The sequence below is a fragment of the Mytilus edulis genome, chromosome 1 (genome assembly GCF_963676685.1).
Source record: "Mytilus edulis chromosome 1, xbMytEdul2.2, whole genome shotgun sequence".
Taxonomy (NCBI): domain Eukaryota; kingdom Metazoa; phylum Mollusca; class Bivalvia; order Mytilida; family Mytilidae; genus Mytilus; species Mytilus edulis.
The window spans coordinates 89,437,051-89,453,948 of record NC_092344.1 but is presented as its reverse complement, the minus strand read 5'-3'; the positions used below and the strand labels follow the sequence as shown (position 1 = coordinate 89,453,948).

Genomic DNA, 16,898 nt, shown 5'->3' with positions numbered 1-16,898 from the left:
ATCCGATGAGAATAACAAATATAACATCAAAACTAAATACATGAATTTGGGATAGAAAAGTACCGTGACACGTCTTATAGTAATGTGAATTCACACTAAAATATAAGAGGAAACAAACGACACAACAGAAACACAACGTTAAAATGTAACACACAGAAACGAACTATAATATAGCAATGGCCATATTCCTGACTTGGTACAGGACATTTAAAAATATTTTTTTTTTTAAACCAAAATGGTGGGTTGAACCTGGTTTTATGGCATGCCAAACCTCCCGCTTTAATGGCAATGTTAAATATAACATTAAAATGACAACATAACATTACAGGACTACAATACAAATAAATAGGAGAACATATTGGACAAAGAAACACAAAATTAAAGCTAACAAAAGGCACCAATACGCCAGAAGTGCTTTTGGTCCACACAAGACTTACTAGTGACGCCCAGATACAAAAGTTCGAAAGCCAAAACAAGTACAAAGTTGAACAGCACTGAGGACCAAAAGTTCAAAAAAGTTGTGCCAAATACGGCTAGGGTTTTCTGCTTGGGATAAGAACATCCTTATTATTTGGAATAATTTATATTTTTGCAAACAGTAAATTTTATAAAATGACTATATAATAGATATACACGATAAAACTGAAGTAATTACAGAAAAAAAACCCAGATACATTTCATAAACCAACATAATCCAACACAAAAAATACACACACCCGAGTTAGTCAAGGCCTCAACGCAAACACACAAAAAACACAAAAATTAAACACTAAGCAATGAACCGTGAACTGAGGTCAAGATCAAATAATTACATTAGATGTATGTTTCATTATAATACTTTATTCTGATTGGCTAACTGCACATCACGTGTTATTCCTTAAGCAATTGCACTACTCAATAAAACTTATCATTCTTGATAACACGTGGTCCCACAATAAAGTGCACAGGTGAATTAAATAAAACAATTATAAAATTCGTGTTTTCATGATCATAGTTAAAAAAATGTAATTATTAGTATTGAATGCTTCTTTTTGTAACTTCATTGGGGTGTAAAAGCGTTGACCGAAGTACATTTTGTATGAAGCGCGGAATTCATAAATAAAACTTGCGAGACTGACATGTACATACTAAAATATTTCCATACACCACATATAGTTGACCTATTGCATATAGTATCAGAAAAATAAACCAAAACTCAATAACTCAACTTTGACCACTGAACCATCAAAATGAGGTCATCTGCCAGCTAGACGTGTACACCTTGGAATCATTACATACACCGAATATACTAGACATATCGCTTATAGTTTCTGAGAAATGGACTTGACCACCATAACTTTACCTTGTTCACTGTTCCATGAATGAGGTCAAGGTCAAGTGAAAACTGTCTGAAGGACATGATGACCTTGCAAGGTACGCACATACCAAATATAGTTGTCCAAAAATCATAATAAGAGAGAAATTCACATTAGAAAAAAATCTCAACTCACTGAACCATGAAAATGAAGTCAAGGACAATGGACATGTGACAGACGGAAAATACGTGACATAAGGCATCTATATACAAAGTATTTAGCACCCAGGTCTTCCGCCTTCTAAAATATTAAGCTTTTAAAGAAGTAAGCTAACGGCACCAGATCACTATCCCTATGTCGAGCAAAAGTCGCATCATCGACCAAAATTGTCGCAAACATCAATGGTTTTGTTGTTCTCTAGCGGGCCAAGCAAAATTCCTGAAATAAAACGGAAAACCCACAGTTTCCAACTATTCCCACGATAATTAAAAGAAAATAATTGGCTAAATGTTCACGTCAGCTTCCGGACATATAGAGACGTACTGATTACTCAAATCAGTGACACACAAAACAATGTCCACTGCAAATTGTTGATTGAAGCAAGAAAAACATTGTAGAATATTTCAGGTAGAATATAATATGTCGTATAGTGTTTGTAGTGACTAATTTGTAAAGAAAATATAATATGAGTTGACAAATTATTTCTGGCTATGAAATATGATTCATTTTGGTTCGATTTATCATCAACAAATTCCAATTCTGGTTCATAGCATACCCGAGAGTCAAGGAAAACCTGTAAATGCTTCAATTTACAAAACAAGATATTACACTAGAAGTACACAATCTTCCTTCTACAATTTATAAAAATGTAAAAAAAATATAGTTGTGCTCATCATTTATCCTCAAAGTTTAATAAAAAGTATTGTTCCGTGCCTTTTACAATTTTATACGAACTATTTCATATCAGCTTCATTAGGGCTACAGAACAACACAAGCCGGACTTTTCTTTGATACTTCGCGTTCGACTACGCTTTTAAATTTCTTCTGTTGGTCCGGAGTAGGAGACTGAAAGTCATCTCTGTCGTATACAGCTTTATTAGCTTTTATACTTTTAGACGATCTTTCAGTTATTACACTTTTAGAGGATCTTTCAGTTTTTATTAGTTCTGGTATTATATTTGTTTCTTCACTACGTCCAGTTAATGCTTCTGAACGTTCAGAAATTGTTTCCCGACCTTCATACTTGCCAATGTCATTATCACTAGTTAAATTATTAGTGTACTTAAAGTTTTCGCTTATCTCGAACTCATTTTGCATGGGTTCAGATTCACCAATAGAATAAATTGTCGCCAATCTTCCCATTAATTCGTTATCCTGAAACTGTGTTTGTGCAATACCACGACCGTCATTGGTATGTTTCGGTTTTGTTTTGATGTTACCAGTATTAGTCAGTATTTCTGTTATTTCATCATAGCCATTTAACATTGCAACTGAAAACGGAGTATGCCCTTTCTTTGTTGTCATATTAACATCTGCGTCATGTTTTAGCAACAGATCAACTACTTTTCTTTGACCTTTTGCACATGCGATAAACAACGGGCTTGCGTTCAGTCTATTAGCATGGTTAACGTTTGCGTTCCGTTTCATCAATAGTTTGACTATGTTGAAATGACCCTTTTCACATGCCGTATAGAGCGGTGTCGATCCACTTGTATCCTCTATCTCGACAGAGGCATGATGTTTTAATAACATCTGGGCAACCTCTAAAAATCCTTTATCTACAGCAACATGTAAAGGCGATTTTCCATCCTTTGTTTTCTGATTTACTTCAGCATTACGACTTAGAAGGAATTTTACTATAGGGATGTAACCATTTGAGCAAGCCACATGAAGGGGCGAAAGACCATTGTTGTCACTGATGTTAGTGAATGCATATTGGTTGATCAGTTTCTCCGCTATTTTCTCGTGATTTTCTTTACATGCAACATGCAGTGGTGAAAATCCACCAGAAGTAACTTTATTGACTTTGGCTCTGTGCTTAAGGAGGACACTAACGATCTCTATGTGGCCCATTTCGCATGCAGTGTAAAGGGGAGAGAATTCATCTTCTTTAAATTTGTCGACGTCAGCATCATTTTTGATCAGAAGGGTAACTATTTGTTGATGCCCTTTCTCGCATGCCTTGTAAAGAGGAGTCGCGCCTGCGTTTGTAGCTTGATTGACGACAGCGTTATGTCGAATAAGCAAATTAGCCACAGCAATATGGTTTTCCTGACATGCGAGATATAAAGGAGTTCCCCCTTCGTCTGTTCCTAAATTTACGTCAGCCCCATTTTCTATAAGCAATGCTCCAATAGCCAAATTGTTCTTTACACATGCAATATGTAAAGGGGTTGATCCACGTTTCGTTTTCCTATTTGTGTCTGCTTCAAAATTTAGTAAAATTTCAGCTACATCCCAATTTCCTTGCTGTGCTGCCAAATACAAAACTGAAAATCCTTCAGTAGTTCTTTGGTCTGGATCTGCCTTATTTTCCAATAAAAGATTTACAATATCAGTTTGATAATTCTCACAAGCAATATATAATGGCGTAAAACCATCCTCGGTTGTTTGGTTAACGTCTACTGCATACCCTATTAATAACTCAACAAGTTCGCGATAACCCTTTTCACATGCAATTGTCAATGGTGTTGAACCATTTTGAAAACTACCATTCGGATTCACTTTATGTTCTAAAAATATGTAAGCCATTTTTAAATTACCCGTCAAGAAAACACTGTACATCGGAGATAACCCACTATTCGTACAAATGGTAGGATCCGCGCCGTACGTCATCAATAATTTAACGATGTTGAAATGCTTTTCTTCGTAAGCAATATACAATGGCGTTGCACCTTCGTTCTGAGTCTGATTTGCCTGTGCTCCATATTCTAATAGCAGTTTCACAATATCAAAATTCCCCTTTTCACAAGCTATATACAACGGTGAAAAACCCCCTTCTCTACATATGGTGGTATCGGCTTTGTTTTTTAGAAGCAGTTCTACTATAGAGGTGTGTCCAAAATCACAAGCAATGTACAGTGGTGTTACTTTCGATTCTGAACTCATATTAACATCTGCACTACTCTGAATAAGCAACTCTACAATTTCGTTTTGTCCTTCCTGACATGCTATGTAAAGAGGAGTACATCCATCTTGGGTGCTTAAACTAACATCAGACTTATATTTAAGCAACATCTTTATAATATTTGTATACCCTTTCCCGCAAGCGATATGTAATGGTGTAAATTCCTGTTTGCTTCGTCTATTAACATCAGCTTCATTTTTTAATAAAAATTCGACCATTTTTTCATTTCCTTTATTACATGCAATAAATAACGGAGTATATCCATCCGGCACCTCTCTGTTAACATCCGCGCCATAACTAATAAGTTGTTGAGCAATGAGCTCGTGATCTTTTTGACATGCTAACTGCAGTGACGTTAGTCCAAAAGGCGTAAATTCGTCCACGTCAGCGTTATTTTTCAGTAACAATTCCATTAAGTCTGTCATTCCTGTATCACATGCAATCATGAGGGGCGTATATCCTTCGTATTTTTTGTTTGGATTTCCTTTATGATCAAGTAATAGTTCTGCTAGCTTCACATTCCCCTTTTGACAGGCCATATGCAAAGGTGTCAATCCGCTTTCTCCGCATAAATTCGCATCAGCGTCATTTTCCAACAACATTCGCACTAAATTGAGATTTTGAGTTTCGCATGCAATCATTAATGGTGAGAAACCAAAATTTTCGGTTGAACTTACAACAGCTTTGTATTGTAGTAATAAATCGACCATTTTCAGGTCTTCATTTTTACATGCAATGTGAAGCGGCGATATGAGCTCCTCGTCCATTTGGTTTACGTTTGCCTTGTGCTCGAGAAGTAGTTTCGTAATTTCTACGTTCTTCTTTTGGCATGCAATATGTAATGGTGCAGTCTCTCCCTCTTTGTTGATAAAACTTACCCCATCTTCTTGTTCCAAGAGAAGCTTAATGATTTGGATGTTTTCGTGTTTTGTGGCAATTAACAAAGGAGTTTGACCATCACTGTCACAAACTTCTGTGTTTGCTTTGTGTTCTAGAAGAAGTCGTACAAATTGTTCATCGTTTTCCTTGCAAGCAATGTGGAGAGCAGTTTCTCCGTCTTGTGTTGTTACATTTATATTCGTGTTGTTCTTAAGTAAGATAGTTGCAACATCAACATCACCTTTCTTACTAGCAAGACATAAAGGAGGCATGAGTGCATCTTTTTTCGTGTCTGCAATAGCTTGTCTATTTTGCAATTCATCGACTAAATCCATATGTCCATTCTGAATAGCGATGTAAAGAGGCGTTCTTCCATCTGTGGTACTTTGATTGAGATCAGCTCCATGATCAAGTAATAGCTCTGCTGTGGGTTTGTTACCTTTTTCACAACAAACACAAAGTGGAGTGAAACCATTTTGGGATGTTTTGTTTACATGAGCGTTGTGTTTTAAAAGGAGTTCCACGATAGAAAAATCGGCCTTCTGAGAAGCTATAAATAAAGGAGTAAACCCACCTTTGTTACTCTGATTGACATTGGCTTTAAAATCTAATAATACTTTAGCAGCATCATATCTATTCTTCTCGCACGCAATATATAGAGGGGTTGCTCCTGTTATAAAACTGGCATTCGCATCTGCATTATTTTTTAACAATAATTCTGCTACGGATGCGTGACCATTTTGACTTGCAACGAATAAAGGTGTAACGCCATCTCTAGTGGCCTGGTCAACTTTTGCACCATTAGCTATAAGAATGGCAACTAATTCAGAAAATCCATGTTCGCATGCTATATGGAGAGGAGTAGCTGTGTTGGTCGTATGAAGATTGACTTCTGCCTTCTTCTTTAGCAACATATCAGCAACTTTGACTTGGTTCTTCTGACAAGCAATGTAAAGTGGAGAGGCACCTACATCTGTGCATTGGTTGATATTTGCTTTGTTGTCAAGTAACATTTCAGCAATTGATTTATATCCGTTTTGACAGGCGACATAAAGTGGCGTGGTACCAGTTTCGTCACTTTTATTAACATCAGCTTCATTTTCAATCAAAGATTTTACCATGTCAAGATTGCCTTCCTGGCTCGCAATATAAAGGGCCGTTGCCCCTTTATAAAACACTGCATTTATATCTGCACATTTTTGCATTAGCAATTCAACGACTGTTGTATGACCCTGTAAACAAGCAATGTAAAGCGGCGTATATCCGCCTTGGTTTCCGTAATTCGAATCCGCGCCATTTTTAAGTAGAATTTGGACGACATCCGAATGACCCTCTTGACTAGCAATGTAAAGAGGTGTGATTCCTGACTCATTTGTTCTGTTCAGCTCAATATCGGTATTTGCTAACGTTTCAACAACTTTAGTATTTCCATTTTTACACGCAACGTACAGCAGTTTAAATCCTGAATCTTCTCCCATCAAAATGTTATCGTCTGCTTTCAGTAATAATTCCACTATAGCAATATTTCCAAGTTCACACGCTATATACAATGCTGTTACACCTGCTTTTGTCTTTTTGGTAATATCGGCCTTATTGTCAAGAAGAACTTTAACTATATCTGTGTTGTCCTCTTGTGATGCAATAATGAGTGGAGATGTTCCATCCGTTTTATTTTTGTTGACATCTGCATTTTGACTAAGCAATAATTCTACAATAGTCATGTGACCATTTTTACATGCGACAATTAAAGGGGTTGTTCCATCTAATGTTGTATTTTCAATATTTGCTCCAGCACTCAATAGAATCTTAACAACACCGACATGTCCCATGCTTGATGCAAGGTAAAGTGGAGTTGCTTTGTCTTTTGTCGTAATGTCTACATTCGTTTCATCAAGAAGTAATTCCACAACTGATTTGTGGCCCATCATACATGAAGCATGAATAGGGGTAAATCCACTCTCATCAATCGCTTTTATTGCTAGACATTTTTCACGTTTTTGGAAAAATTCAACGAAGTCTTCATATCCCATGAATGAAGAAACGTATAATGGCATGACTTTGTCTTCAATCAAGGAATCTAGTCCCTCGTGTTTTTTAAGAAAATTTAGAAACTGCATGCGAAACATTTCGAATGATGTCTGAGAAGCTGAAAATACTTCCCACCATTTTTGGTCTTCAATGTCTTTTATTAGTCGTCTAAGGTAGACATGTTCCAATTCAGGAGGAATCAATACTGTATATTCCTTACAATTCTCACTCAAGGACTGAAACTGAACCCGCTCACTAATGTATCTTCTACTTCCATGTTTCAATACTGATCGAAGTGCATTTTTGTTTTCAGCAACAAAAAGACTTATGACATCAAATATTTTATCATGAATTGCTCTGATGTATTTATACCGTTCCTCTATGAATGTGTCTAGGAGGGCTTTGATTCTAAACGAAATGAAAAGCATGGTAGGATGATTAAGCAATCCACAATCTGAACACACCTCGTCTATTGTATCTTGCTGTGATTTGGTTATTTTTCCATGAAATAACCGTTTGTCCAACTTATTGTCAAAAACAACCAAAAGTGTCAGAATAAAAAATGCCCATTCATCAGTATCACACATATTTTGTAGTTCTGTGTTCAAAAGTCTGGTGGGTTCTTTAAAGAAGTCTACTTGATTTTTCACACTTGAATTATTACGAAGTTGACAAAAAAGGAAGAAACTCTCAATGTCATCTACAATATCTTCGTCTAGCCTTCGCATGTTATCGTCTCCAATATATGTCGACGCTATTGTACGTTTCTCCTTCTTACTAATAGTAAAGCTCTGCGATAACAATTTACATTCAAACATTTTGGTATTTCTAAATATTTTTGAAAATTGTTTTGAATTATAAACTTGTTTTCTGCAAGTCATGATAAATCGAAGGTCCTCGGAACTTTTAAAAATCTCTTCAAAATGGTCCATATGCATTGCCCATTCTGCTATGCATTTTTGGTCGGCAGAAAATCTCCCGCAAAAATTATCAATTATAAATACTTGTTTCTTAAAGCGTCGTCTAAATTTTACAAGTTCTGCTGGTCTTTTGATTACAACTATTTCAAACCCTTCGTCGCGGTTTAGCTGTAATACAAGATGGCGTGATGTCATCGTCTTACCATTTCCAGACTCCCCCGTAAGAACAACGCATGCGTTCTCTCTGATTTTTTCCATGACCATTTGTGATGCTATTGTCGAAACAAAATGTTGGTCTTGCGTTCTCCACTTATTTACCTTTCTATCAATCGACTCTGAAAAAAATATATAGGTTGAAGTCCATCAGAAGATGATTCTTCTACAATAAGGGTATTTTTTTGTGTTTTATATGTGTTTATAATGATAAATTAGTCCTACATTATACTAAAACAAACTACATAAAAGTTGCTACATATGGAGCAGACATTAAACTCCAATTGCATTTGAGTATTCTCAATTCAATCGTCGGTTTCATTTTTCTTTGATAGAAACATATCGTTGTGAAAAATGCGATTTTGTTCTGGTAGATATTTGTATTTTTAAAGTCTGTTATGCTTTCCGGGAATAGTCTGCATGGTTTTTTTCAGCAGTGTGTATTTCTAACAAACCATACAATATCATATGATTGTTTATTAGTTGGTATTGGCTTGAACTAGCTCCTAGTAACTGCGAGTACTCTCAGATCTGCACTTTGTGTCTTTTTTGTTTTTGTTAGATTGTTTGTGCTTTGTATCGATCTGATGAGTTAAACCATTTTCAACTGATTTTATAATTTGTTCTGTTGTGCTGTTACACGAATGACCAAGGTTAAGAGGATGGTTGGACGTGTTTATCACCGCCACATTATGTATGTGCCTGTCCCAAGTCATAAGCCTGTATTTCAGTGATTGTTGTGTGTTGCTGTATATTATATTTGTTTTTCTTTTATGGGTTTGCACATAAACCAGACCGTTAGTTTTTTTTTTTCGTTTGTATTGTTTTCAGTGTCATTGCGTGGCATTGTATGGCTTGCAATGTGTTATGGGTTTTTGTTCATTGCTTAAGGCTGTACAGTGACCTATAGTTGTCAACTTTCTCATCATGTCGATCGTCTCTGGTGAATTTTTCTCATTGGAATTGTTATACCACATCGTCTTAATTGTGTCAAGGAGTTGCACGCGTTTTCGTGCTAAGCATAATCCTACTCGTTATTCATAGTAAACTAGGACAGAAAGTTGGTATCCGACATATCAGAAAAGCACACCTATTACTGTCAAGCTTATGACCAAATATGATGGCTTATAAATACAAATCTTTCGAGTACAATTACCGTTCTCAGTCTCAGAAGTCAAACAATCAAAGAATTTGATTTGGTGTTTCGAGCACAAATTGTGTATAATGAGTATTGAGTAAAGTGTACGGGTGATTTAATTTTTGTCATTTACCGAGGCTAAAAAGCTAAATGAAAGCTACATACCTCTACGATCGTTGGGTATAGGATCTTCTGAAGAATTGATATCTTTCTGTTGCTGTATTAGATTAATCACCTGATTAATTTCATCGTTGTCAAGGTAACCGTGAACCTTGTTCTGTTCTTCAGAAATTGCGCTTCCTCCAAGACGTTCAATGGACTGTAAAAATCAGAAATAAAAAGTGCGTATCATTCGTATTTGTATTGTTTGTATTTGCAAACTTCTGTATTATTCAGAATTTTGTTATAAAATATGATAGGAGTACCACTACATCAATGAGACATTAGCTTTAGCACAACAAAATCAGAAGATACACCTATAGTGGATTTAAGGTATTAAACAATAGTCTGATTCCTCGAACACAGCATCAAACTCTTAATGATTTATCCCCTGCATTATCAAATACAGAGAGTTCTCCACTAAACACTATATTCAACCAGATGCTCCGCAGGGCGCAGCTTTATACGACCGCAGAGGTCGAACCCTGAACAGTTGGGTCAAGAATGGACACAACATTTAAGCTTGATACAGCTCTGAATTTGGATTTTGATTAAATAGTTGACACAACATAGGTTTCTGACACAGAATGAAGGTGGTCTAAGATTTTAAACTTAAAAACTTTAAAAAATTAAATTTGACATTTACCTATTATGGTCCAATATCCAAAATCTAAATAAATGGTGAGATTCAGCATATCATAGAACCCCAATATTTAAATTTTTGATGAAATCAAATAATGTACAATTTTAGACCCTTTAGACCTCAATGTGGACCAATTTCATAACCGGGCCCAAATATTAAAAATCTTAATACATGGTTAGATTCAGCATATTGAAGAACCTCATATATTCAATTTTTGTTGAAATCAAACAAAGTTTAATTTTTGACCCTTTGGATCTTAATGCAGACCAATTTGAAAACGGCACAATACTGTGCAGTTGAATATTTCTTTCTATTGCGCAAAACTGTGCAATTGAAAATTTCTTGCTATTGCGCAATATTGTGCAATATTGTGCAATTAAATATTTCTTGCTATTGCGCAATACTGTTCAATTGAAGATTTCTTGCTATTGCACAATACTGTGCAGTTGAATATTTCATGCTATTGCGCAAAACTGTGCAATTGAAAATTTCTTGCTATAGCGCAATATTGTGCAATAAGATATTTCTTGCTATTGCGCAATACTGTGCAATTGAAGATTTCTTTCTATTGCACAATACTGTGCAGCTATTGCGGAATACTGTGAAATTGAAAATTTCTTGCTATTGCACAAAAATGCGCAATTGAAGATTTCTTGCTATTGCGGAATACTGTGCAATTAAAAATTTCTTGCTATTGCACAATAATGCGCAATTGAAGATTTCTTGCTATTGCGGAATACTGTGCAATTGAAAATTTCTTGCTATTGCACAATACTTAATATAATAATTTTGGACCCCGATTTATACCAACTTGAAAACTGGGCCAAAAATCAAAAATCTAAGTACATGCTTTAATAGATTCAGCATATCAAAGAACCCCAAGAATTCAATTTTTGTTAAAATCAAGCTTAGTTTAATTTTGGACCCTTTGGACCTTTATGTAGACCAATTTGAAAACAGGACCAAAAATTAAGAATCTGAATACACAGTTAGATTTGGCATATCAAAGAACCCTAATAATTCATTTTTTGATGAAATCAAACAAAGTTTAATTTTGGACCCTTTTGGACCCTAAGTCGTTTATAAGACCAAAACTCCCAAAATCAATCCAAACCTTCAATTACTGGTCATAAACCTTGTGTTAAAATTTCATAGGTTTCTATTAACTTATACTAAAGTTATTGTGCAAAAACCAAGAAAAATGCTAATTTGGGACCTGTTTTTGGCCTCTTTTTCCTAAACTGTTTGGACTATAACTCGCAAAGTCAATCCCAACCTTCCTTTTGTTGTCATAGACCTTATGTTAAAATTTCATAGATTTCTGTTTACTTATACTAAAGTTATTGTGCCTTATTCCTAAACTTTTGGGACCGAAACACCCAAAATCAATCCCTACCTTCCTTTTAAGGTCATAAACATTGTGTTTACATTTCATAGATTTCTATTTACTTTTATTAAAGTTAGAGTGCGAAAACCAAATGTCTTCGGACGACGACGACGACGACGACGACGACGACGACGCCAACGTGATACCAATATATAACCCAAAAAATTTGCGGTCGTATAAAAAATGTGTGGTAAAAGACAAGATAAATAAAAAATAAATTCATAGACATTATCTAAAACGGAAAACATTCAGATTTATGCACGTTGCGGTTTAGAACTAGAATTTTTAGCAATTCATGCGTGTGTTAGTATTTGAAATAATCTCTAGTCAAACTGCTAAAATTTATAAGGTTCCAAGAGAGGAAAAGGAAATTAAAAAGGTTAAAAGCCATTCAAAGATATTTTGGGAATTTTTTTATATGGTTTTCCAAAATAAGGTCTCATAAAAAATAAGTAGTTCACAGTTGTTTGTCTGAAGGAAAAACACATTTCATAACTCGATACTTAAAACTCACAAACTAATATTTTTGCCAATTGTAATAAAAATCAAATGCATATAAAAAAATAAGGAGATTCCTTGATGTGATATCTAACTGACCTAGAATGGTTTGCTATAACACATTGTGACTTGGATTGAGTTGTCTCATTGGCACTCATGTCACATATTTTTATTTCTGTGTATTCTGATTTACGATGATATACAAACTTGTCTTATTTTTTTAAAATGTACTTACTTGAGCGACGTCCTTCAGTTTCTCATAAAATTCTGCGTCATCGGTCGTCTCTTCTTTCTTGTTAATGATATAATTCAAATAGAAATCCACTCTGTAAAGATCTGCACCAACCGAAGTGTCCAGTGCTGATGGTCGCCACGGTGGAATCTTTATCCCTGTCAATGATTTTACAAGGATCAACAGAAGTCCGGTATCCAGACACTGACATGGATTATCGGTATCGTCGTCTGTAAAATACAGTTATTTTCTTTGAGTTATTCAAAATTAACCCAATTTATGACTAAGAGTAACGATAAAACTTAAAGCAGATAAACACCCTAAATTAGTAAATATTCTCATTTATCTATTTTATGCGATAGTTTTTAAATAGTACAATTTTTCTTAAAATTTCACAATCAAAGGATAAAACACATCAAACGAATGGACAACAACTGTCATATTCCTGACTTGGTACAGACATTTTCAAATGTAGAAAATGGTGGATTAAACCTGGTTTAATAGCGGTAAATCTAAAAATGTCACTAATAATGGTAAAAAGTCTAATTCGTTATGCCATATTCGTGAAATTGAACTGAATTGGGATTGTAGTTACGACATGAGGAAGAAGATTTTTAAGCGGTTATAAGCGATGGGCAACAAACGACGGAGGTAAGACGACGACTAACCCAAGTGATGACACACTATCACATGACTTTAAATGGTGGGGTGAGGCTAAATAGGGAGTATCCTCAACTTCGAATTGATATGATTTTTCATGTCTCTTGATAAAATTCGTGTTCAGGCATTTCGTAATGTTTACAAATGTACCTGTGATGGTGTTCAGTTGTTGCCACTGAGCATTCGTGATGATCTTTTCGTCTTTCAATTCACGAAATTTGTCTTTCTCTCTTAGTAACGCTGCTTTAAATCCGCCATTGTAATGTCTGTCAAACAATTTAGAAAATGCAGATGGTGCAACACGGAGAACAAGGTGGCCGATATACAGGTACTGTATTCTGTCTTTCTTTAGTGAAATGGACATCTTGGACGGTGTATGGGTAAACTCTAAAATACAATTTCATTTTATGTTATTTCGTAATTAAAATAATTATCTTAGCATTGATCCTTCTGATTTTTTCTTGGCTGATCTATTTAAGATGTGTAGGTAAACATTGTTAGACTTTCTCTGAGCAGAGCCGGAGAAGCGGGACAGTTTTGAATTTGTGTTGCCAAGAAAATATGTTTTACAATTATATGACTTTATAGTGCGCACACCCGCTGTGTTCAAGCTTGCCAAAATCCCAATCCCAAAAGAGGCGATAGTTTCATGACTTACAAAACATTTGAAAGTTTACACACAGTTATATAACTAAAGCCTTTTGAAATTGATTTTCCCTTAATATTAACATTGTTTCAGAAAAAGTGGAGCAGCGAGTACTGCATCACATTTCATTCTAAAATGACATTATGTTCCATACTAATTATTTTGACATTTGGTAAGACAAAGATTACAGAAATGTTCTAATATCGTACACTGTATTATATGAATCATTAAAACGTTTAAACTGAATGTTTCAAGGTTTGGTTAATGATCCATCGATTAACCTTTGCACACGAAGTCGTATACGTAACATTTTTCTTGTTTTCATATTCCACCGGCTTTTCTTATATGGTCACTAGACAAGAGGGAAACAAGTAATGCTGTGATTATCAACAGGACGATTCACTAGCATTCTCTTTTAGCAACCCTAGATTCTACTTCTACTTTTACTATTATTATCATTATTAATCCTATAGTTGGTTACATTCTTGATTTTTACTTTTAATGAATATGAACAGTGAAATAACAACAATTCTTTTGTTCCTGGATCAACATGCACCGTTTAAACGTTTGTTTTGAATAGACCCTTATTTCCAATTTTGTTGTTTCCGTCTTTCAGAAATCTTAATGAAGAGAAACAAACCAATAAGGAAATGTCACCAGTAGTTTCTTTATCACAGAGCTAATTATATCAGACTATTTGTTTTTAAAACAATATTTGATCGTACTTGATTTTTTTGGATAGCTTCTGTAGTGCGCTAATTAAATTCCCATGGAAGCAATTGAAATGAATTCCAACATCTGCGTTTCAGATATGAAATAGGAATACAAATGTTGATTCATATGGAACTTCATCAATTTAAACACTATTTACACATATGGAGTTCCACGATAGAGATTGTCGCTCGATCCCTCGTTTAAACGTATTAAAAAGTTGATTAGCTTAACCATAGAGTTTATGTCTAATATGGTCTCCATTCTGGCGTTTAAATTTTTTAGACCTCGCATTTATGATGTGTTAATTACAGACTGGTTATGAGTGCATGTATATGGTTGCAATTCGAAAGACGATAGTGGTAAAAGCTGAAATGAATAAACTGAAAGTATTCACGATGCATTCGAACCAACAATTTTGTCACCAAATTTACTGAATTTCCATAGAATCTTGGTAAGTAATAAAATTGAGAATGGAAATGGGGAATGTGTCAAAGAGACAACAACCCGACCAAATAAAAAACAACAGCAGAGAGTCACCAACAGGTCTTCAACCATGATTAACCATCGACCATAGTAACACAAAAATTGCATAGCTATATAGTTTACATGTTTAAAATTTCAGATAGTTCATCTCGCAAAGATTAAATTTCAGATAGTCTTGTCGATTCTGTCCTTAAGATTGTATTTTGTTTTCCATATGGATATCTTTTATAAAATAGGTTAGATCTGTTTCTATTTTTATCACTGATAGTCATTTTTACTATGCATTTTTCTTGTAGGAGGTAAGATTTAGTGAAGTCTTGAAACATCTGAATGTTTCACCAAATCAGGCCAATTTCACCTCCTCGGTAACCATAATGTGTTAAGGTGCATGGCGTATGAAAAGAAACACCAAACAATCAATCAGTACTATTCAATGAACATGATATATACTAATCGTGTAAGTTTACTTGCCTATAGACAGTTTCTTCTGCCTCCACACAGTTTCCCACTACTCGCCTCCAGAGAGTGTCACTGTTTTATATGTTTTAATGTGAAGATATAGGGAAAGTCTAAAGAAAGCTCGATAATTATTAATACAAAGAAGTATGGTCTTCACGGTAAATGGTTATGAATAAAATCAAATGACTTTTAAAAGCTTGTGTTTTAAATTCATGATATCAATTTGCATGTCCATTGTTTAATGACACTAGAGACAATTGATTTAAACCGATACACACAACTATGTATATAGTTACTAATAGTTTTCATTTTTTGTGTTTTTTGGAGATCTATAGTTTGAAATATAAATAATAACGCCAGTGTAGACAAGCATATAAAGTTGCTTCCCTTTGTACTAATTTTCCAGCATTGATCAATATTCTGGCAAATAGAGTGCAAATATATTCTTACAAGCTTAATTAACTTATAATTCTGCAGACATGATAGGGAATTTCTCGTCGCAGCCGAACTTTATACTTCTAGATGAATTTTATTTTCGACTGCAAGAAATCCGAGAACGATAGAAAAGTATGTTGTCTTTATATCAAACTTCGATCGCAACATATTTGTTTCTATTTCAACGTCATTAGTTCTCAAAGATAGGGATTTATGAAAAAATGTGAATAATGTCTCTTTAACTGTCGAGATGAAGTTGTTTTCATATGAAATTTTCATGGCCTCGGTAGGTCTAAGATATGAACAAACAAGAATGTGTCCAAAGTACACGGATGCCCCACTCGCACTATCATTTTCCATGTTCAATGGACCGTGAAATTGGGTAAAAAATTTAATTTGGCATTAAAATTAGAAAGATCATATCAAAGGGAACATGTGTTCTAAGTTTCAAGTTGACTGGACTTCAACTTCATCAAAAACTACCTTGACCAAAAACTTTAACCTGAAACTCCCACTTTCATTTTTTATGTTCAGTGGACCGTGAAATTGGGGTCAGAACTCCAATTTGACATTAAGATTAGAAAGATCATATCATAAGGAACATATATATATAAGTTTCAGGTTGATTGGACTTCAACTTCACCAAAAACTACCTCGACCAAAAACTTTAACCTGAATCTGGACAGACGAACGAACGGACGCACAGACCAGAAAACATAATGCCCCTCTACTATCGTAGGTGGGGCATAAAAATGTACTATTAAAGTAGAACAAAAACTACAAAACAATGCAACCATGTTCAACTGGTCGGTATATGTCAAGGAGTAATTTTAATTCAGTGTATACAGCATGTGATGATTTATAATAGACATATATGGTATGAGTGTCAATGAAACAACTCTCCATCCAAGTCCCAATTTGTAAAAGTAAACCATAATAGGTCAAAGTACGGTCTTCAACACGGAGCTTTGGCTCACACCGA

General features: G+C 34.8%; 1 protein-coding gene across 1 annotated transcript; it reads right to left on the bottom strand.

The window, feature by feature from the left end:
• Positions 1 to 976: 976 nt before the first annotated feature.
• LOC139494143 (ankyrin repeat domain-containing protein 17-like) lies at positions 977 to 15,583 on the bottom strand. The gene is made up of 5 exons (XM_071282321.1): positions 15,494 to 15,583; positions 13,330 to 13,566; positions 12,523 to 12,749; positions 9,766 to 9,919; positions 977 to 8,584 (listed from the first exon to the last, which is right to left on the bottom strand). Exons 2-5 carry the CDS (start codon positions 13,541 to 13,543, stop codon positions 2,274 to 2,276), a joined length of 6,906 nt encoding a protein of 2,301 aa, XP_071138422.1. The 5' UTR covers positions 13,544 to 13,566; positions 15,494 to 15,583; the 3' UTR covers positions 977 to 2,273.
• Between the last annotated feature and the right edge of the window lie 1,315 nt (positions 15,584 to 16,898).

Bases quoted from the DNA above. Each gene is read 5' to 3' on its own strand.
- LOC139494143 (XM_071282321.1), bottom strand. From the start codon at position 13,543: ATGTCCATTTCACTAAAGAAAGACAGAATACAGTACCTGTATATCGGC. The intron at 9,920-12,522 runs GTAAGTACATTT...TGATTTTTACAG, and splicing joins AACTGAAGGACGTCGCTCAA to TCCATTGAACGTCTTGGAGG. The intron at 8,585-9,765 runs GTATGTAGCTTT...TATTTTTTTCAG, and splicing joins TATACCCAACGATCGTAGAG to AGTCGATTGATAGAAAGGTA.